At 44.1% G+C, this 21,854-nt stretch overlaps 1 protein-coding gene and 1 long non-coding RNA gene across 2 annotated transcripts; one reads left to right on the top strand and one right to left on the bottom strand.

The window, feature by feature from the left end:
• Nucleotides 1-1,551: 1,551 nt before the first annotated feature.
• Nucleotides 1,552-3,823, bottom strand: RASSF10 (Ras association domain family member 10). Its single transcript, XM_019020372.4, has one exon. It carries the CDS (start codon nucleotides 3,552-3,554, stop codon nucleotides 2,028-2,030), a length of 1,527 nt encoding a protein of 508 aa, XP_018875917.2. The 5' UTR covers nucleotides 3,555-3,823; the 3' UTR covers nucleotides 1,552-2,027.
• A 57-nt stretch (nucleotides 3,824-3,880) lies between these two features.
• LOC129525505 (uncharacterized) lies at nucleotides 3,881-21,676 on the top strand. Its single transcript, XR_008669857.2, has 3 exons — nucleotides 3,881-4,504; nucleotides 11,957-12,093; nucleotides 13,208-21,676. It is a non-coding gene; the product is annotated as an uncharacterized lncRNA (long non-coding RNA).
• Nucleotides 21,677-21,854: the final 178 nt, after the last annotated feature.

Raw genomic sequence — 21,854 nt, 5'->3', positions numbered from 1 at the left:
ACAAGTAGCATTTTGTCACACTCTAATGAGGATTTTACCTCTGCCTCAAAATGAAAGCTATCATTAGGTTTCGTGTTTATGGGATCAAATGATTGTCTGGGGATGGTGGGTTTTTTTCAGTCCCTTCCTCATTTTTATCATGTTCAAGACCAAATGCATAGACATTTCCTGCATCAGATGAAACTAAAAAACCATAGTTATGCCAGCTAATGTCTTTTGAAAACATCAATTAAGAAAATGGCCTTTAAATTCCCATTTTTACTTGAAAATCTGCAAACAGGCACACATGTTGTAATACCAGGGCAGTGGTGGTGGCAGTGCGGGGCGGGTGGGGGGTGCTGTCTCTAAAAAGGAGACAGCACAAACAGTGGTTTCAGGAGGTCATAAGGGCAGGCTCCCATTGGCAACAAGCAGATAGAGAATCTCTGCAAGGGAAGGAACTTCTGTATAAAGCAAGACCCCCTTAAGTTATCTTCACATGTAGTGTTGAAACTGGAGCCAGCCCCTCAAGAGTAGGTTGATAAGAGGCTTCTGCACCATGCTGGTACCACACACATGCCCCATTGTTAATAACCTTCTCAGGACAGATTAGATCCCACATTCCTCAGAAGTACTGAGCTGCAGAGGGAAATCGGCCAGCAGGCTCCTTCCGCGGGGCCAACAACTAGCCACAACTGATAAGTTTTAATTGAAACAACTGGAACAATTACATGGAGTCCCCACCAGCTCTGTCGCCAGCTACTGAGATGGTGTTGCACTTGCATCTCCTGGCATGTGCATAGGCGTGTGCCAGACAAGAGTAATTCAAGTTCTTAACTCACTTTTTATCTTTTTTTCCATGGCTACGTGCCATCGTTAATCACATTGTTCACCCAAGGAGTACTATGAGATTGTTTTATTTTTTTCTTTTCTGGCCTTATCTAGGAAATCCTGATATTTACACTATCTCAATTTAAGTTTGAACAAGTAACTAATTAATCTCTGACAAAACATACTGAAGTTAGACGAGTTTGGGTAAAATCCGTTAAGGTCATGGTTGGTTTTAATCACATAGCTCAATTTAAAAGCTGAACACTAAAACATCTTTGCTTTCAAAGAGTGCTTGTTAGACAGCAAGTTTTGTTTTGCGTAACTTGAATTCTGCTACTTCCTTTTATTTTTTTCTGAAATAACAGTGATTGAGTCAATGAAGTGGCAATACGAATTAAAGGGCAACACACCTGCCTTTGAAGGGACAGATCCCGAAGGGCCCAGATTAAATTTTAACCACGATTATGTTTGCCAGGATTTTATATCTCAAATGATTATGTTTGGCTTTTGTAATAATAAAAGGTTATTTTGGGAAAAGAATTCCCTTTTAACATCTATTGTGTTTACTAGGAGGAAATACAGGGTTAGACTTCGATACAGTTTAGCCTTTGAAAGAAAATAAAAGACAAATGATTTAGCAGATGGGTAATTCCCAAATCTGCAGAAATGTAAACAGCCAGGATTTTGGTGCCTATGGGTTTTATCAAAGATGTAAGAAAGGCAGAGACCGACACCAGTGCGTCCTCTTTGGCTAGTTTTAACACGTTTACAGTCACAATTAACATTCAAGGAATTTCCTTTTCATCCAAGTGTTTCTTTTAAAGCACTTCATACCACAAACTAAAGTTCTAGCTGCCATCAGTCCTTCCCATACAGAAGAGTAGCGAAATCTCCATTATACTTCCTTACTTTGAAAATGGGCTCGGACCACGTCAATTTCCTTGGGGTGTTTGTTTTCCAATATAGGGGGTTCTTGCCTCCTCCCTCCTTCCCTCTCTTTAATGAGCTTGTATTGAGGATCCTACTTCTTCTTCCCTCACCCTGCTCTGCACTCACCCCGGAGCCAGATGAGCGCGAGGCTGCGCAGAGCGCTGCTGCCCAGCCGGAGCTCTGGGCTCGCAACAGCCTGGTTTCAAGTCCGCGAGCCGGCTGGCCCACTGCATTCTGCAAGAAAAAACAGATCCCTGTTCCCGCCCCCCGCCCCCCGCCCCCCACCCCTACACAAGGGATTCGCACGTGGGCAAGGAGTCCGAGTCTTGGCTATGCATAGAGCTCAGTCCCGTATCCGAGTCTTCGTCGTTGCCAGGACCGCTCTTGGCCAGTCCACGGGCCTGGTCCACCCACATGTCGGCGCAGGCTTGAGGCCCAGGTTCCCGCGAGGGACTGCCAGAGCCAGGAGCCCCATCCGGTGCCACCGTCAGCTCCAAAGTGTGCAAAGTTTGCAGAAGGCCCTGTAGCTCGCGCTCCTTGCTGTCCCATTGCTGCTGGCTGTAATCCAAGTCCGACTTGACGGCCTCTAGGTCCGTGTTGAGCCGCAGCCCAATGTAAAGGCTGGTACTGAGCTGCGTCCTGACCCGTTCCTGCTCCAGCAGCAGCTCGCCGTCGGGGCCACCGTCGGGCTCCAGGGGCTCCTCCCGCGCCGCCAGCTCCTCCTGGCGCCGTCGCATCCACCTCTGGTTGAGTTCCTCCTGAATCTCGGCTGAAAGGCGCTCCAGCAACTCCTCCTGCTGAACCCGTTGCTCCTGAAGCCGCAGCAAGTCGTCGCAGCGCCGGGCCAGCTCCTCCAGCGCCGCCGCCTGCGCCTCGCCGGCTAGAGGGGGCGCCGCCGCCGCCGCCTCCTCCGCCTCCGCCGCCACCTCTTCTGGCTCCTCTCCCGGTCTGGACCCGTCGAGCTCGATGCCTGCCCCAACCAAGTAAGTGTCCTGCACGTAGTTGACCCCGTGACGCCGCATGCGGTCCAGGTGCACCTTGGCCTCGTAGCGGTCGATCTCGCGGTCCAGCTCGTGGAGCCGCTGCACCTGCTGGCGAATTGTGTGGTCCTGGGAAAGCACCAGATGCACCAGCGTCTCCATGCGCTCCACCGACGCGCTCTCGTGGGTCCGCGGCGACGAAGAGCAGGACGAGGCAGTGGACGACGAAGTGGACGAACAGGACGACGGTGTCTGCTGCTGGCGCCGCCGGTTGAGCTTGGCCAGTTTGCGAAAGGCCTTGCGCACCACTCGCCGCTGTTTCTCCTGGGTCATGGCCAGGCTGGGCCGCGCCGGGGCCCCGCGGGCCGGACAGGGGCGCTCTCGGCTCAGCACTACGCGCGCCTCGGCGCTGCGGGGGCCGGCGTTAGGCAGCGATGCCTCGCTGCGCACTAGCACGAAGCGCACATTCTCTTGCTCTTCGCCCCAGGCAGCCCAGAGGCGCAAGATGCGCGTCTTGTTGGGGAGGATGCGCTCAAAGCCGCGCCACTTCTCCACGATGCAGTAGCACTGCGGGGGCCCGCACAGCATGCCCTGCGGCAGCGCCTCGTCGTCGTCCTCGTCGTCCTCGTTCGGGGGTTCGGGCAGCTCTCCCGGGCCATGCGGGTCGCCGGCCGACCCCAGCCGCCGGCTCCGCCGCTGTCTCCGTCGCCGCCGGCAGCCGTCCTCCAAAAGCACTCGCACAACGTCGGAGCAAGTGGTGCGGCGGGAGAGGCCGGACACCAGCTTCTCTTCCTGGCAGATCCACACCGATATCTTCTTTTCCGAAGGATCCATGGCGCAACCAGGGCGCAGGTGGCAGGTCCGGCCGGGGTCTGCTGGGGCGGCGAGGACAGCAAGGGCAGCCCAGTAGCTCTGGGATGGGAGAGGAGCCCGTGCCCCCCTCCGGCGGCTGCACTAGCCCTGTTCCCCCGCTGCGCACCGAAGGCAGGCTGGAAAGCGACTGCGGCTGTGGTCGCGGTTGCGGCTGCGCTCTGCCCGGACGACGGGCGCTCCCGGGGCAACGCGCCCAGGACCGGCTCCCGCCGCTCTGGCTCTGCCCAAGCTGCCCGGGACCTCCGGGTTTTGCTCCTCCCCACGTGGCTCCACCCCTTCCCGCCCCCAAGGCCCAGAGCTGTGGCTGGAAGTGCAGGAGGCTCAGGGCCCAGACCCGCCCCTCGCAGCCTTGCCGCGCCCCGTGCGCCCTGTCCGCCCCTCGCTCGCATTGCAGGCATCCTGAGTCTCGGCCCTTTTCGCCAAATTGCTGCTCTGCCGCGCGCCTACGCAAGGAAAGATTCAAGGGTCCCTCCACTTCAGGGAGTGGAGCCCGCGCCTCGGCACGGATCAGCTGTGCGTCTCCTTTGGCCTACTGGCTCCTCTGCTTGTGTTTATAGCTAGCTGGACGCATCGTGACTTTATCTTCTCATCTTTCCTGGCGCCCCCAGACGCATTTCCTGGTCCCTCGAGGCAGCGGCGTCTGGGGAGTGCACTTTGCACAGACAGGGAAACCGAGGCACTCAGCGGTCTCCAATGGAGACGCTGTAATCGCATTCCACGACCAGCTAGCGCTATAAGCGCTGCCTCTAAAGCGGAAGGCCTCCCAGTCCTTCTCGACAGGAAGCAATATTTGCATATCTAAGGAGAACAAGATTCGGCAATGTGCTCCGGGAGCAAGTGCAGGCATGGAACGGTCTGGGCTGGAGGGGGACAGACCTTCAGAGGTGGCTGCCCGTTCCCTGTAGTGTCACGTAAGTGGGTCTCCACGTCACCTTCACCTCAGCTTCCCACAGCCTTCTTGGGAGAGGGGCTCCTCATTCTAGTGGGAGTTCAGGGCCCAGACCCAAGTCACAAGCTATTTTTATGCTTTCCACCTCCATAAGGGGAAACTGTGAAGGCTTCTGGCATTTTCTAATATTCAGATGTGGTCCAGAAGAGATAACAGCCAAGCTTTACAGCACAAGAAACCCAAGGCCACAATGCAAATGAACTAGTTTCATCCTTAACTGCTGATGAGGATGGTCCATTGAGTGCAAGGTTTGCCCTGAACTTGTCCTTGTGAGCACAGGTGTAATAATAAGCTCACTCCCTTTCTTCAAGACCTTAGATGGCTCCCCATTGCCTCTTGGCTAAAGCACTTTTGTTCATTCAATGATTCACTCAGCAAATATTTATTGAGTACCTCTCTGCTCCAGGTCCTACGCCAGGGATTTGACAATGAACTAATCGCCAGTTCTGGCTTGCAAGGAGTTCACAATCTAGTGGGAGAGCACAGCCAAGTAAACATTCCCAACGCAATGTCCTGTGTCCTCTGATAAGGGAGAGCATGAGGTTCTGGAGGAGCCTGGAGTGGCATCCAACCCATCTTGGAGGGGCAAGGAAGGCTTTCCCCAGAAGAAGTGTGTTAGACAAGACCCAAAGGACCATTAGAGTCTGCCAAAAGGAAAGCAGATGGAGGGGAGGGACAAGCAGCATTCTAGAAGGGATTGTAGTGCAGTCAGGAATCAAGAGCATGTTAGTTATGGGGGCTGTCAGGAATTTGAGAGGAGTGCCTAAAACTGAAGTTGGATAATTGAACAGGAATGGGATCAGGAAGGGCCTTTAATTCCATGCTTATGTATTTGGATTTATCTTAAAGACAATGAGAACCCATAGAGTGCAAATCTGGAGTCAGAACAGCCAAGTAAAAATTTCAGCACCACTTACTAGCTCTATAACCTTAGGAAAAGTATTAATCTCTCTGAGCTTCAGTTTCCTGGTCTGTGAAATGGTGATAATAAAAATACCTCCCTAATGGAACTGGTGTAACGATTAACTGCCTGGGCCTGGTAAATCCCCAGTAGTTTTATTGGGGGGTTGGAAAGGTCGGAGGTATATTAGTTTTCTATTGTTATGTAACAAATTATCACAAACTGAGTGACTTAAAACAACACCCATCTATTACTTCACTGTTCTGTAGATCACAAGTCCAACTTGGCATGGCTGCTGCATACTTTGCTCAGGATGTCCGAGGCAAAAGGCAAGGTATAGGCTGGTTCAAGTTCCTGTCTGAAGGCTCTGGGGGAATACCCACTTCCAAATCCATTCAGGTTGTTTGCATGATCTGGTTCCTCTCAGTTGTAGGTCTGAGGTCCCCATTCTCTTGTTGGCTGTCCTCCAGGGTCACTCTCAGCTCCTACAGGACTCTCTCAGATCCTTTCTGTAGGATATCCACCCCCCTCCCTGCAACTTTAAAGTCAGCAACCACATGTCAAATCCATCCAGTCCTCCTTTGCTTCTAATCAATCTACCATCCTCTTCTGCCACTAGCTAGAGAAAACTCTGCTTCTAAAGTGCTTGATTAGTCAAACCCACCTGGATAATTTCTCTGTCTTAAGGTTGACTGATTAGTAACCTTAACTATATCTGAAAAACCCCTTTTGCTGTGTACTGTAATATAATCACCAAAGTAGCCCCCAGGGAGATGGAGATTACGGGGCTGTCTTAGAATTCTGCCTACCATAGGGCATAACATGAACAGATTTTGATTTTTTAAAGATCCCTCTGTTTGCATTGAGGACAATGGGTGGGGGTGGGGGATGACAGGCAAGAAAGCCTTTTAGAAGACTATCTTGTTCATTCAAGGAAGAGATGATGACCTATACTGAGAATAGTGGCGGTGAGAAGACTGGACACAATTGAGAGCTATCAAGGAGGCAGGAGAGGCAGGACTTGGTGATAGATTGACGAGAGATTTCCTTCTCCCTAGAATGGTGTCAAAGGTCTCTTGCAATCTGGACCAGCCCACTTCTCCAGCTTCTCACTTACATGTGGGCTATCCCTTCTTCCTTTCCTCTCACACGGGATTGCTAGAGCTTTGTAGTCAGCTGCCATCCCTGCTGGATTCTAAGCTCCACAAGGGTAGGGATCATGTCTGTTTTGCTCACTTTTGAATCCTTTACATTTAGTGCAATCCCTGACACATTCTAGGTTTACTCAGTATCTGTTGAATAAATTAATGAATCAATGAAGGAATCCTACATTTTAGCAAGCCAATACCTCATCCATCCAGAAGAACTCCTGCATCTTGATGTATCCACACTTTTGTACATGCTTTTCCCACTAATTAAGATTCCTCTTAAACAACTGGAGAACTTCTACTCACTCTTCAGAAGCTCAGGTAAATGTCACCTGCTCTGGGAGTCCTTTCTTTCCTCCTCCAGAAAGAACTGGTTCCCCGCTCTTCTTCTGCGTCTATTAATGTGGAGGTTACATTGTGCTGTGGTGCGTTTTTTATGTCTGTTTACTCCCACAAGAATAGAGCTTTTCAAAAGAAAAGATTGTCTCTGTCCTATTTACAGTTTAGTCCTCAGTGCCTAGGGTGCCTGGCACATGGCAGGTTCTCCATCTTCCCGTATGTTTTAAGGAACACTCAGATGAATAATGTCTAAGATATTGTGCTACCCTCAAGATAACTTATTTCTAGAAGCAGACAAATACATGGAATCCCTGTTGTAGTAATGATATATATGAAATTCCTGCTGGACTAATTAAAGGGTAGAATGATTGTATGGGTGCTAGGAAGGATGCAGAAGGCAGGCTTCAATAATTGGGGAGGAGGGGTTGAGGGCGTTCTTGGTGGGAGAAAATACTTGAGTTAAAATGCTGAAATGAGTATGCATGTGGTCATGTACTGGTGTTTCAGAGTGTGTGTTTTGGAGTTACCCTGCCTCATTTCAAATACCAGCTATAAGCTTTCCAACCCTCAATCTTCTTACCAGGAAAAAAGTATAATATTGGAACCTGCTTTATAGAGTTGTCATTACATGAAATGAAATAATGCACAATATATAAAAGATCTAGTGCAGTGACTGGCACATAAAACATGCTCAATAAAACACAGCTAGTGTTGTCAAGAAATTGTATTAAGTACCTACTGCATGCTATGTCCTGGGCTATGTGTTGAGGATCCATGAATGAACTGGACAGACATGGTCCCTGACCTTAGAGATGTCACAGCCAGGATTAGTGCGTTTTAGCAGTGGATTTCTTAAGTTAGGCTAGGCTGTAGTAACAAACAGGGCCAAACTTGTATAATGGCTCAAACATCACAAAGATTTATTTTTCACTCAGATAATAGTCAAAAGAAGATGTCCTGGTTGGGAGGTGGCCTTATTCCTGGTTCCTTCCATCTCGTGACTCCAAAATCCTCTAGACTTCATCATCATGTATATAGAGCCAGAGGAAGAGGAGAGAGTATGGAGGGGCCCACCCTCTTCTTTAAGGCATTGGCTGAAAATTGAGCTCATATCCCGTTGGCTAGAACCCAGTCACGGCCACTAGTAATGGCAAGGAGGCTAGGAACTGCAATGAGTATCTCAGAAGAGGAAATGGGTTTTCGTGAACAGCTAGCTGCCTGCCATAAAAATATTTATTTGAAAAATGAGACAAGAGGCATAGGAAGAAGTTCCAAAAGTGTAGGAATTACAAACTGGTGGTCCACCAGCCAAATCTTGCTGCCTTAGACAGAATATACTCTCTGTTTAGTCACAAAAACAACACTCTATTTCACATATGACCCAATTCACATACATTCATAACTCACCTGAGCCCTGTAATCATTTGAGTTGTGACTCTTGCTTCCATACATCCTCCTAGGGTTATCTCATTCACTCCCAGGGATTTTATACAATTGATATGCCATGGCTTCCACATCTATTCCAGAATTATCCAAATATGCATATCCAGCAGCTTGCTGGGTAGCTCCACTTGAATATCTGCCAAACATCCAAACCTCTGTCAAACAGATGAAGTTGAACCCATTATTTCTCCCAAAGCCTGTTCTGCCTCTTGTAATGTCTATTTCAGAAAATGGTCCCATCATTCACCAAGCAAGACCTGAAACTTGAGGATCACCGTTGTTCATCACCATCTACTTCCTTTCCCCACAGGATGTTGAAGTTCTGTGAGGGCAGAGGGTTTTGCATGCTTTTTTTCCTACTTAACCTCCAGCACCTTAGACATCAACTCTCACACAGTAGACAATAAGTATTTGTAGAGTGAATGAATGAATGAATGAATGAATGCATTGCCTTAGCTTAGGCCCTCATTTATTTTTAACCTGGACCTTGCACTTTCCTTCAAACCAATTTCCTTGCCTCAAATCCTGCCTCTCTCCCATACTCTCTACTGCATATGTTTGATGACTCCATTATCTTCAGAATCCAGTTCAAGTTCTCAGCAGGACCTATACGTCTCTGTAGGATCTGAGGTCTGCTTGACTCTCAGCCTATACACCGCAGCCACATCCTCAATCACACAGTTCCCTCTGACCTCTGGCTAATTCCTGCCCACCTTCCAAGTTTCCGCTTAACTTCACCTCCTCCTAAAAGTCTTCTTTGGCAGCAACATCCTCTCCAGGAAAGAATCCAAACAAAACTGCTTTAGGAAGATTAGTCTACATCAGTAGGTGGGATCAATTGAAGTTATAATACACTTGTGTTAGGAGAACAAAGGATGGGGGGAGGGTGAAGGAGGTACTTAAAAATTCAGACTGTGGTTGCTTAATCACTTTAATATAAATAGAGAAGATGCCTTTCAGCACATCATAGATCTTTTGCAGTCTTAATCCTTAGGGCTGCTCTGTCCAATACAGTAGCCACTAGGCATATGGGGCTGTTGAATACTTGAAATGTGGCTCTCTGAATTGATATGGGCTTTGAGCAGAAATACACATCAAATGTCAAAGACTTCATACAAAAAAAATGAATGTACAATATGTTAATAGTATGTAATCTTGATTACATGTTGAAGTGATACTATTTTGGATATATTGGGTTAAATCATTACAATTATTTTACCTATTTCTTTTTACTTATTTTTTAATGTGGCTATTAGAAGTCTTAAAATACTAATGCAGCTTGAGTTATATTTCCATTAGACAGTGCTGCCGGTGGGAAGGCCAAGTAACTTGTAGCAGATCATTTGAACCTTCTCAAGTGTGGACTTACCCTAAATATCCTAAGATAATAAATCCATCTGGGTTTTGGCTATCTCTGAAGAAAGTCATTCCATACCTTTTCTGGATTTGTGGTTTAAATGTTTCTGTTTGATGATGGCCCTCAAAAGCTTCTTGCTACGGCCTAAGCCAGTCCCCTTAGGCTACCTAAGAAGCATATTCCTGAGGATCACCCTGCAGCTGAATCCAGTTGAAAGTTAAAGTATAAATGGTTGCTCCCCAGGCAGAATGTCAGTATCCTTGCTCATGCAGCAGCCCTGAGCCTGATAGAAGGTACATAGATTCATGCTATGCCCTGGCCAGAAAAATACATGGCTTCATAATAGGAAAAAATATGTTTATGACCTGGGGATAGAGGAGGCATTCATAGATAGAACATAAATTAAAATTCATAAAAGAAAAGCTCAGTAGTATATGATCATATCAAAATTAGAAAATTCTGTTTGAAAACACACACAGAGAGAGAGAGAGAGAGAGAGAGAGAGAGAGAGAAATACACTATAATGTTAAGATGTCAAGTAACCCAGGAGAAAATAGATCCTAAAAGGTTAGGATTCAGGATGCATAAAGAACTCCAAAAATTTAGCAAGAAAAAAAAGCTATGCAACACTAAGGAAAATGGGTAAAAAGTAGATTAAGGGATTTTACAAAAGAAGAAACATAAATAGCCAACAAACATATAAAATAATGCCCAACCTCACCAGTAATCAGGAAAATGTAAATTTAAGTGAAAGATCATACTCTTTTTTGCCAGCAGATTGGCAACATTTTTTTGAATTGATGATATATCAATATTGGCCAAGAAAACAGGGGAAATATGCTCTCAGACACCACTGGTGTAAATACATGTATCTATTTTGGAGACACTTCTACTAAAAAATAAAACTAGGCATACCCTGCATACCATGAAGCAATCCAACTTCATGGAATCTACTTTAGAAAGACACATGTGTGCACAAAGAGGCGTGTATGGGGTGTTCACTACATTTGTTTTAGCAAAAATTGGGAACAATCATAATGTCCACCAATAAGAGAATGGCTGAATAGGCTGGGGATACCCAAAGCTTGGAAGCTTCAGCAGCAGTTAAATCAAGTGAAGTAGACTGACATGTACAGGTAATAACAAATCCTCCAGAGGTATTGTTCAGTGCAAAAGGCAAGTTGCAGAGTGATGTATATGACGTGGTTCCATTTCTATTTTAAAAACGCATACACAGAACATGGGTACATATGCATAAAATCACTCCGTAGGTTTTCCAGGGGTACAGATATCTGTATGTGTGTGCATAGCACAAGGTCTTTAAAAATATTCAGCAAACCTAAAGCAGTGAATCCTCCTAGAAGAATGTGGACATTTACCGAAGGAGAGACAAAGAGGAATTTAACTCCATCTTGTAATGAATTTACGAGAGGAATTGGTTCACATGTTACTTCATTATGCAATTACAGTGTGTAACTTTTTAAAAGTGAAAGGGCTTGGGTTGGGATCCCTAAATCTTGGTTCTCCCTTAGACCAGTGGCCCCCAACATTTTTGACATCAGGGACTGGTTTCATGGAAGACAATTTTTCAGTGAACTGGGTGGTGCGGGGGGTGGTTCCAGATGCTTCAAGCACATTACATTTATTGTGCCCTTTATTTCTATTATTATTTCATTGTAACATATAATAAAATAATTATACAACTCACCATGATGTAGAATCACTGGGAGCCCTGAGCTTGTTTTCCTGCAACTAGACCGTTCCGTCTGGGGGTGATGGGAGGCAGTGACAGATCATCTGGCATTAGATTCTCATAAGGAGCATGCAACCTAGGTCCCTCACATGCGCAGTTCATGATAGGGTTCACAATCCCATGATAATCTAATGCCATCACTGATCTGGCGGGAGGTGGAGCTCAGCTTCAGTCACTCACCTGCTGCTCAACTCCTGCCATGTGGCCCAGTTCCTAACAGGCCATGGATCCATATCAGTCCGCAGCCCGGGGATTGGAGACCCCTGCTCTAGACCTTTCATCTACCTGCCTGTGTCTCTTTTCTGTGGGCCAAGCCCTAGGGTAAACTTTGCAAATCTCTGTTTCCTGTACCCTAGTGGAACTTAAGTAACCCACTACTGTATCTCAAGGGGTTGTGAAGATTAAGGAGGAGTCTAGTGGGGCATCTGGTTCAAAGTATGTGCTTTACACTGGATTCTTTCTTTCTCTTCCAGATAAGATTTTTAGAAGATAGGAGTTTTCACAGTGGCGGCAGAGCCCTCTGCTAAATCCTCATATTGGATGTCAAAGGTGGCATGTCATTTGACCCAATAGCTTTTTTAGTCATTTATCTTCCTAACACCTATGAGAGGTAAGACATAGCTCCCTTACCCATGAGCAAACTGAGGCCAAGGAAAAGGAATTGGCCAGTTTCCCAGCTCACAAAGCTCTGTGGGAGCTGGTGTTTTGTTTGGAACTTCTGCCTGTCCAATCTGTCAGTCACGGTTCATGGCCACCGTGGAACACCCAACACAGGAACTTCCGCCCTTAATTATATTGAGCCATGAAAAAGTGTGATTGAAACCTACTGTCTGAATCAGATCCTTGTAATGATTAACCCCAGAAAATGATCTGCAAAATGCGTTTACAGAAACATGCAGCTGCTCTCAAACACACTGGAGGAAATTTGGGAGCTGCTGCTCTTGTCCAAGGGCACTAACCCATCCCTGATGAGACTGAGCTCCAGGCTGGGGCAGAGATGCTAGGCTGTCATACTCAGAGACATGGCCTCTCAAAGTGAGGTGAAGAGGCCACCTATCCAGAATTGCCTGTGGTGCTTATTAAAATGCAGATTCCTGGGTCTCATCCTAGAACTAGTAAATCAGAATCCCTGGGGGTGGTCCAGGAATCTGCATTTAAAGTAGGGATTCTTATGCACACTAAAGGTTGGCCCTAACTGTACTAGGAGGAAAGAACCAGAGACAAGAATGCTCATAGCCCAAATGTTCTTTAGCCGTCTTGGCCCCATAGATGGCAGTGATACATATATCACATGCGTACACAAGAGGATGATGGTAACATATGACAGGCGAGAAAGAGTTGCCCCTGGGAAGAAAGAGAAAGAAAGACAGGGCAGAGTAGAGAAGGAACTACTCGCTCATTATCCTCTTTAGAATCTCGTATCTTTGGTGGAAGCGTAGGTTACAAAGATGATAACATAGAAATGTTTAGGTAAGAGAGTCTAAGGTAGCAGTGACTTCAGTCTCCTGAAAGACATTCTGCAAGATATTTAGCATTCTTAGCCTTTTTATTGAGACCGAGTCTCACTCTGTCACCCAGGCTGGAGTGCAGTGGCACGATCTCGGTTCACTGCAACCTCCGCTTCCTGGGTTCAAGTGATTCTCACTGCCTCAGCCCCTCAAGTAGCTGGGATTACAGGCACGCACCACCACACCTAGCTAATTTTTGTATTTTTTTTTTTTTAGTAGAGACAGGGTTTCACCATGTTGGCCAGCCTGGTCTCAAACTCCTGATCGCAAGTGATCCGCCTACCTTGGCCTCCTAAAGTGCTGGGATTACAGGCGTGAGCCACGTCTTTGTTCCAGCAAAACCAACCTAGTCCCTGATTCACAAATCATCCTGGGAGTGTACAGCACTTACGGCCAGAAAGAAGTCTCTGGAGCAAAAAGCATTGCATATTCAATGGTCTATGACATCACCATCGAAGACTCTGTCAAAAGGGGTTTTGTTTGATTAATTTTCATTATCTGTTGTTACCCAACTAATGAAAGGTGATACTATTAATGAGTGTGTGAACGAGACAGTGTCTTCGTTACCACCTCTGAAACATTCCCAGCTTTTTCGGGGACGAACAGCCCTGACCCAAAGTGTGTCCTTTCTTCATTGTAGGGAGATACAAACTGTTTCTCTCCAAGTACTCCAACACCAATTATTGTGTGTCACAACCCAGAACACAATATGAGGCTTGTGCTTGAATTACTGCTGTTTTATGTGCCAAAAAAAATGCTAGCTTTCTTTTTTCAGTGAAGTTGATAGAGTTGGAAGACATTTTAGTACCACATTTATTGGTTTGAAAGCATGATTGTTTTAGTAGCTGGTGCAAGTTTCAAGGAACACATAACTCCCTTTAAGAAATATCGTTTCTAAGAAATTACATTTGACTAAATTTGGAAGCTTTAATGCAAATAACTTTCAAACAATGAAACCATATTCACAAGGAGATGCTTTTATTTTCTCCACTGAGGAAGAAATGGAGACATGTTTCCTATTGTCGTTATGTCCATCTGGACAGAAAAGGAAGTCTGTGGGCTAGACAAGCAAAAATAGGTTACATCTGGGTAGCCCAGCAGTCTCTCCCTGAATGCTGAAGAAGCTCCTCTTTGTTTCATTCCTGAAGCACGGCGTTGTTTTCTTGGACCCGTGCATCAAGTTAAACCTGAGTTAGACTGTGGATCCCTTACACTTGATTTTATGATTGTAAGACTTACACAAATGCAAGCCTAGAACACAACTGAACTCTTATTTGCTTACATCTCCATGAACAGGAAAGAAGCCACTTGATCTTATAAAAGTTTTGCCTGGTTGCTTTCTCTTTTATACCTATTGTTAAGCTATAAAATGAAATCACCAAATTATCAATCTGCGAGTATTTGCTACTTCGCAATATATATTTAAGAATTTTACAAAACAAAACTGTGCCATAAAAAGTATTTCATCCATATGATCTTACAGTTCCACTTCTAAGAATGCATATACCCAAAAGAATTGAAAGCAAGATCTCAAAGATATTTGTATACCTGTGTTCGTAGCAGATTATCCACAATAGCTAAAGGTGGAAGCAAGCCAAGCGTCCATCAATGTATGAATGGATAAGTACAATGTGGTATACACAAACAATGAATTGTCATTCAGCCTTAAAAAGGAAGGATATTCTGGGCTGGGCGCGGTGGCTCAAGTCTGTAATCTCAGCACTATGGGAGGCCGATAGAGGTGGATCACCTGAAGTCAGGAGTTCAAGACCAGTCTGACCAACATGGTGAAACCCTGTCTCTACTAAAAATACCAAAAAAAAAAAAAAAAAATAGCCAGGTGTGGTGGCAGGCACCTGTAATCTCAGCTACTCAGGTGGCTGAGGCCAGGGAATCGCTTGAACCTGGAAGGTGGAGGTTGCAGCAAGCCTAGATTGCACCACTGCACTTCAGCCTGGGTGACAGAGTGAGACTTTGTCTCAAAAAAGAAGGAGATTCTGACACATGCTATAACATGGATGAACCTTGAGGACATTATGGTAAGTGAAATAACCCATTCAGAAAATAGACAAAATCTGTATGACTCTACTTATATAAGATATCTAGATCAAATTCAAGAGACAGAAAGTAGGATGATGGTAATCAGGGGCTGGAGAGAAGGAGGAATGTTACTGTTTAACGGCATAAAGTTTCAGTTCTGTGAGGTGAAAAGAGTTCTAGAGATGAACTGTGGTATTGGTTGCACAGCAATGTAAACATACTTAGTGCCATTGAAAGTGTCACTTAAAAATAGTTAAGATGGTAAGTTTTACGTTATGTGTATTTTACCATAATTTAAAATAATAATTTTTGAAAGTATTTCAGATTTTATGCCAAAGTTCTTATTAAGGGAACTTTCAATTTTTTCAAAAAAGTTTAAAATACTTTCCACCTAATCTTCAAAGTAAATACAACTTTCAAATTAAATACAGGGAATTTAATTAATTCCCTGGGACTTTCAGGAAACCAAACTTCTGAGCACTGTTTATTTGAAGAAAGCCTTCCTTTTTCCCCCTCCTTTCGCATAATTTCTCCCTAGTGCTGTATGTTGGTCAGCTTTGTTAGCTATTTGTGCTGGTCTGTGGCTTTATTGCTCTGGTCTTTACCAGAAACTTAGGTAAATATTTGCAACCTTGACAAATGATGCTTGGATACTGATAAGTCTTTACATTAAGAAGGATATTCTTAATAAAATTAATCTTCTACTTAGTTCACAAAGCTGTACACAGGATAAATAGCACAAGGCCTGCCGAAGTGCCTGGAGACAGTAGACATGAACACATGTTGTCCTAGTAGATATTTGCTTATCAAGCACCAGCAAACAATAGAGCTGGAGGGACCCAAAGAGAGCCTAATCTCTGTCCTCTAGAGCACTAGGTTTCTAAGCAGGTCATTTAAAAGGGACAGAAAACATGGCTGTAAACCCCTATTTCTATATCAGCTAGGAAAGCATTTGCACATATTTATATATTGGAACTCTGTTCACCCCAAAAAAGGTTTAAATCCCTTTGACCATGAAAATTGGTTGCTTATGACTTCAAACTATACTACAGGGCTACGGTTACCAAAATGGCATGGTACTGGTACATAAACAGACACACAGACCAATGGAACAGAATAGAGAACCCAGAAATAAGACTGCACACCTACAACTGTCTGATCTGTGACAAACCTGATGAAAACAAGCAATGGGAAAATGTTTCCTATTCAACAAATGGTGCTGGGATAACTGGATACTCATATACAAAAGATTGAAACTGGACTTTTTCCTTAACCATATACAAAAATTAACTCAAAGTGGATTAAGGACTTAAATGTAAAACCCAAAACTGTAAAAGCCTGGAAGACAACCTAGGCAATACCATTCAGGACATAGACACAGACAAAGATTTCATGACAAAAATGCCAAAAGCAATTGCAACAAAAGCAAAAATTGACAAATGGAACCTAATTAAACTACAGAGCTTCTGCACAGCAAAAGAAATTATCAACAGAGTAAACAGATAACCTACAGAATGGGAGAAATTTTTTGCAAACAGTGCATCGACAAAGATCTAATATCTAGCATCTATAAAGAACTTAAACAAAGTTGCAAGAAAAAAAATCACCCCATTAAAAACTGGGCAAAGGACAGGACATGAACAGACACTTTTCAAAAGAAGACATACATGTGGCCAACAATTATATGAAAAAAGCTCAGCGTCACTGATCATTAGAGAAACTCAAATCAAACCACAATGAGATACTGTCTCATACCAGTCAGAATGGCTAATATGAAAACGTCCAAAAATGACAGATGCTGGTAAGGTTGTGGAGAAAGGGAACACTTTACACGGTTGGTGAGAGTGTAAATTAGTTCAGCCATTGTGGAAGACAGTGTGGTGATTCTTCAAAGACCTAAAGACAGAAATACCATTCCATTCAGCAATCCCATTACTGGGTAATATACCCAAAGGAATATAAATCATTCTGTCATAAAGACGCATGTGTGTATGTTCACTGCAGCACTATTCACAATAGCAAAGACATGGAATTAACCTAAATGCCCATCAATGGTAGACTGGATGAAGAAAATGTGGTACATATACATTGTGGAGTACTATGCAGCCATAAAAAAGAACAAGATCATTTACTTTGCAGGGGCTTCAATGGAGCTGGAGGCCATATCCTTAGCAGCTAATGCAGCAACAGAAAACCAAATATTGCGTGTTCTCACTTATAAGTGAGAGTCAAATGATGAGAACACATATAGGGAAACAACACACACTGAGGCCTATTTGAGGGTAGAGGGTGGAAGGAGGGAGAGGATCAGGAAAAATAACTAATGGGTACTGGGCTTAAATACCTGGGTGATGAAATAATCTGTACAACAAACCCCCATGACACGAGTTTACCTATGTAACAAACCTGCACATGTACCCTTGAACTTAAAATAAAAATTTAAAAAAAGAAAATGGGTTGCTTGACTCTGCACCTTTCCTTCTCTGCTTCTCACTTCCCAACTGTTCTAATTTCATGTGGGAATCCATGCAGTTATGGAGAATCCACCTTCAGCAATGGGAATGAACCTAGCACCACATGACCTGGGCTGGATCAATCATCACATACTATCCCCTGACCCAGTGATTGGTTCAGGGATGGACATGTGACCTAAGAGAGTGTGGTTAGAGTAAACGTCAGGACTTCTGCTGATAACATTGGCAAAAAGATTTTTTTTTTTTTTAATGAATGAGGGCATGTAGCCTCACACAACAGCTGGAAGCCATTTTGCAACCACAGAGATCTGCCAAAGTCTCCCTAAGATGAAGAAACACTGAGATAGCAGAGCCAGGAAATGGTGAAGGGGATGTTGGTCCCTGGTCAAGTTGTTTGAGCTAGCCCTGAAGTTTTTCAAATCTCTGTGGGCTTTTCAATTGCATGAGCTAGTAATTTCCCTTTATTACTTAAGCCAATGTGAACCAGCTTTTCTGTTACTTAGAACCAAAAACATTCTGCTACACCATTGATCCACGTCAAACACCCCCTTCCTTTTACAGAAGAAAAGACTAAGTCTCATGGATGCTACGTGGCTAGTTAGGAGGAATTGCCTTCCCAGTTCCAGGCCTTTCTCCTTTTACTACTCTAGCCACTTGTGATGGGTTTGGTAACAATGAGTAAAATGTGCATTCTCCTTATTTCTAACCACGGATTGGATATGTTCAGAAATATTAAAACTGATTTTCCTCAAGTGTATCTTCTGGCAATTAATGTCATTGCTTTATAGCCACTCTGTACTATGGGCCCTTGTGATTCCTTAGAAAAAACAAAGGATCAAATAGTTACAGAAGGTATAAGGACCTTGTTTAAAATTTTATTTAATTTGCAGCTAATTTACCAGCAACTTAGGCTCAACCACGTATGCTGCTTTGCTAGTTTCTTCAAAACTTGTCATGCACTTTCATGTCTTGGTAATCATCCCTCATTACCATTTCTTATCTTTCAAAAACACAGCCCCGCCACACTGTATTCTTACCTTTGGTGCCTCCCTCTATAGCTAGAATTTCCAGATTCTGTGGGCTCTTCCTCTGTAAACTCTAAAAATCCTTCCATTTTTATCTATACATACTATTTCCCCCACTCTAACGGATCTTACCTATCCCCAACCCTAAAATTACCTAACAAAATGTTCATCACATCTTCAAGGAAATGTCCCACAGTGAGAGAAAAGAGAAAGGAACCTGTGTTTATTGTGCTAGGAAGATACTAGATACTTTACAGACATTAACTCATTTAATTCTCATGACCACACCATGGTAAGTAGGTAGTAGTATCTCAGTCTAAAAATAAGGAAACTGAGGTTGGGTGAGTCATAGGGTTGAATTCCAAACCTAGGTGTGTGCAGTTCTAAAGATACTTTCTTCCACTGCTTCTGTTGGACAATAGATTTTGCCCCTTTTGTACCAGCTCCAAAGGATAGTGACCGCCTGGATCTCGTGTTGAGAAGACTGAAGCCTCATCCAGGTTGACAGGGAAAGACAAAAGAGATGTCTTGCCAAAGCTTGCCAAGGGGGAAAGTGGCAGTCCACACACCACTTATTTCACATTTCTTCAGGCCTGTGCCTGGGGCAGTTCTAGAGGTTTCCCAGGAGAAGGACAGGTGCACCAGGGAGTCTGGCTATAAAGTTTGTACACTAGAATCCATTGGCAGATTCTGTTGCTTAAAGTTGAGTTTGCATTCATACTTTATATCTGAAGAAATGGGAAGTTAGGGAGTTAACCACTGTCTATTGGGAAGTGACTCATGAATCAGAACAGGTGAGAATGTCAGGCTCTAAAATGACCAGCACACTTCTGTATGGAATGTACTGGGGCAGCATACCTGCCTTCTTTCTCAGATCAATATTGACACACTTAAATTTGTGAATAAGGCCTTCCAGGATATCTTGTTTAGGAAGAACCAGTTCACTTGCTAGTATCTAGGCTTTCTAGGTATCACGAGGGCTTTCTGTCAAAGCATAAACAAGCAGTGAGAAATCATCAGTGTTCTCTCTCTGAAGAGAGAGACACCAGGAAAGGAGAGAGGGTAGCAAGTTAGCAGGCATGGAAAGCTGCTGCTTTGCAGATGTGTTCATCAGGCATAATCCTTAGCTGGATGTTAGACAGTACCAGAAGTTGCGTGGTGACTTGTCTGATGGTTGCAAAGATATTGGTCCTCATGTGGGATTATTGAAGATATTCAGAAGGGAAGAGGCTGAATCTGGTTACAAAAGGTGTTCCTTAAATACGTAATGAATGAATGAATAAACAATTCAATGGAAATTGGGGCAAATTAAGGATTCAGTAGATGTGAGGTGTATTTGTCTCATGTCCTCATCTGATGAACATCTACCATATTCAGTTGTCTAGTGAGGACTCTTTTAGTGTAGAAACCAAGGAGGCACATTTGGGGTTCATTTAGAGATGGGGTATTTGGGGCTGGGGGGAAGCCAGCATAAGAATGATGGGCTTCACCAGGAGACAAAAGGCATCTGTCTAAGGGATGGATGCTGAGGGTGGACCTGGCAGGCTGAGCAGGTGAAACTCTTCCATTGGAGCAGACTGTGGGTTTATTTGAGCTTAAGAAAAGGAGGTCATTCCCAAGAATGAATAGCAGTGGATTTGCAGACTTTGAAATTAACAAATCAAAGACACCAGATCTCTGTAGAGAACTTAATATGATCTCTAGATTCTGAAGCTCCAATTCTCAGCCCTGGCTGCACCCTAGAATCACCTGGGAGTTTTTCAACCCTACCATTGCCAGGGTTTCTCCCCCAGAGATTTGGATTCAAGCAGTTCAGAGTGAGGCCCTGGCATCAGTATTTTCAAAAAGACCTCCATGTGGCTCTGAGAATATCACTGCAGTTGAGACTGTCCACTCTAGACATAACTCAAAGCAGGCAAATTTTCAGGATTCCATGGCTAGACTATGACATTTCCAACAACCTCAAGAGAGGCATTTTAGGATTATTCATTCATACTGTGTGCATCCTTGGTTTCTCACTAGCCCCTGTTCTTAAGGCCTGGCAGATTCCCAGGTGACTTCTATCCACGAGAGTGTCCCAAGAACGGCCACTGGGAAACACACTTATAGAGAGTTTGGATTATGATCCCAAAAGACACATTCCTGAATGCCATCATCCCCAAGGTTGAAATCCTGAAAGATCAAAATTTCTAAAGACTAAATCCTTAACATCTAAAATCCTAAAAATCACAATCATAGGATAGTTGCATCATGTTAGGTGAAACTGTTACCTTGTTGTGGTCTTTATTTGGAAATTAAGTATGGTTTAAGGAGACACATATAGTGCCAAGTTGACAGGGATGGATTTATTGACTTAATTTGAGATGTCAACTTGACTGATTAAGGAATGCCTGAAACCCTGGTAAAGCATTATTTTGGGTGTGTGTGAGGATGTTTCCAGAGGACTGAGTAGACTCAGTGAGGAAGATCTGCCCTTGATATTGGTGGACACCATTCAATTGGCCAACAATCTGGAGATAACAAATATAGAAGGCCAACTGGTCTCTCTCTGAGAGCTGGGACAGACTTTTCTTCTGCTGCCTTGGACATCAGAACTCCAGGCTCACCAGCCTTTGCACTCCAGTACTTAACAGCAGCGGCCATCTGGGTCCTGAGGCTTTTGGCCTCAGAGAGTAACACCATTGTCTGCTGTGGTTCTCAATATAAAAACATTGAAACTTCCTCAATAAATGAAGAGATTTCCTTTTTGTGTATCTGCATTTGTGAAAGACAAAATTTCTTGAGATCTTGCCTTTTTGGGCCACTGCGTATGCAGTGGTGACCTATAGAGGTTTTTGATTGATCTTGTCAAAAGACAGGTTGTCCATCACAGTATTTCAGATGACTGCAATTATAAAGCTAGGTACACACAACTACCAACCATCGTGATACATGTTTATACACTTTGTTTTTGGCATATTGCCTTATGAATACAGTTCATCTGCTTGTAATTGTTATAATCATGTGACTATTGTTAGAATAGCTGAGTGCTTATGTTTGCAAAGATATATATGTTATTATTGCCAATTTTATTTTGTAAATCGGCCTCTGAAGTGCTCTGTCAGTTTTTATATGGTTCTCAAATAAATCTCCCTTAAAAATGTAAATAAATGTTTTAAAGATAATTTCTTCTTATTTTTTCCAGAATTATGTTTTTGGGATTTTGATCTTTCAGGACTTCAATATTTGGGATGGGTCTTTCAGGATTATGATCAACCCCCTATGTGGAACCATACTGGGGAAACTATGAACAAGAATAAAATCTCAGAAGCCTGGGATTCTGAC

The sequence above is a fragment of the Gorilla gorilla genome, chromosome 9, assembly GCF_029281585.2.
Source record: "Gorilla gorilla gorilla isolate KB3781 chromosome 9, NHGRI_mGorGor1-v2.1_pri, whole genome shotgun sequence".
Taxonomy (NCBI): Eukaryota; Metazoa; Chordata; class Mammalia; order Primates; family Hominidae; genus Gorilla; species Gorilla gorilla.
This window is presented reverse-complemented; position numbering and strand designations above follow the sequence as displayed.

Excerpts from the sequence above, each read along its gene's own strand:
- RASSF10 (XM_019020372.4), bottom strand. The coding sequence starts at position 3,554 with ATGGATCCTTCGGAAAAGAAGATATCGGTGTGGATCTGCCAGGAAGAG.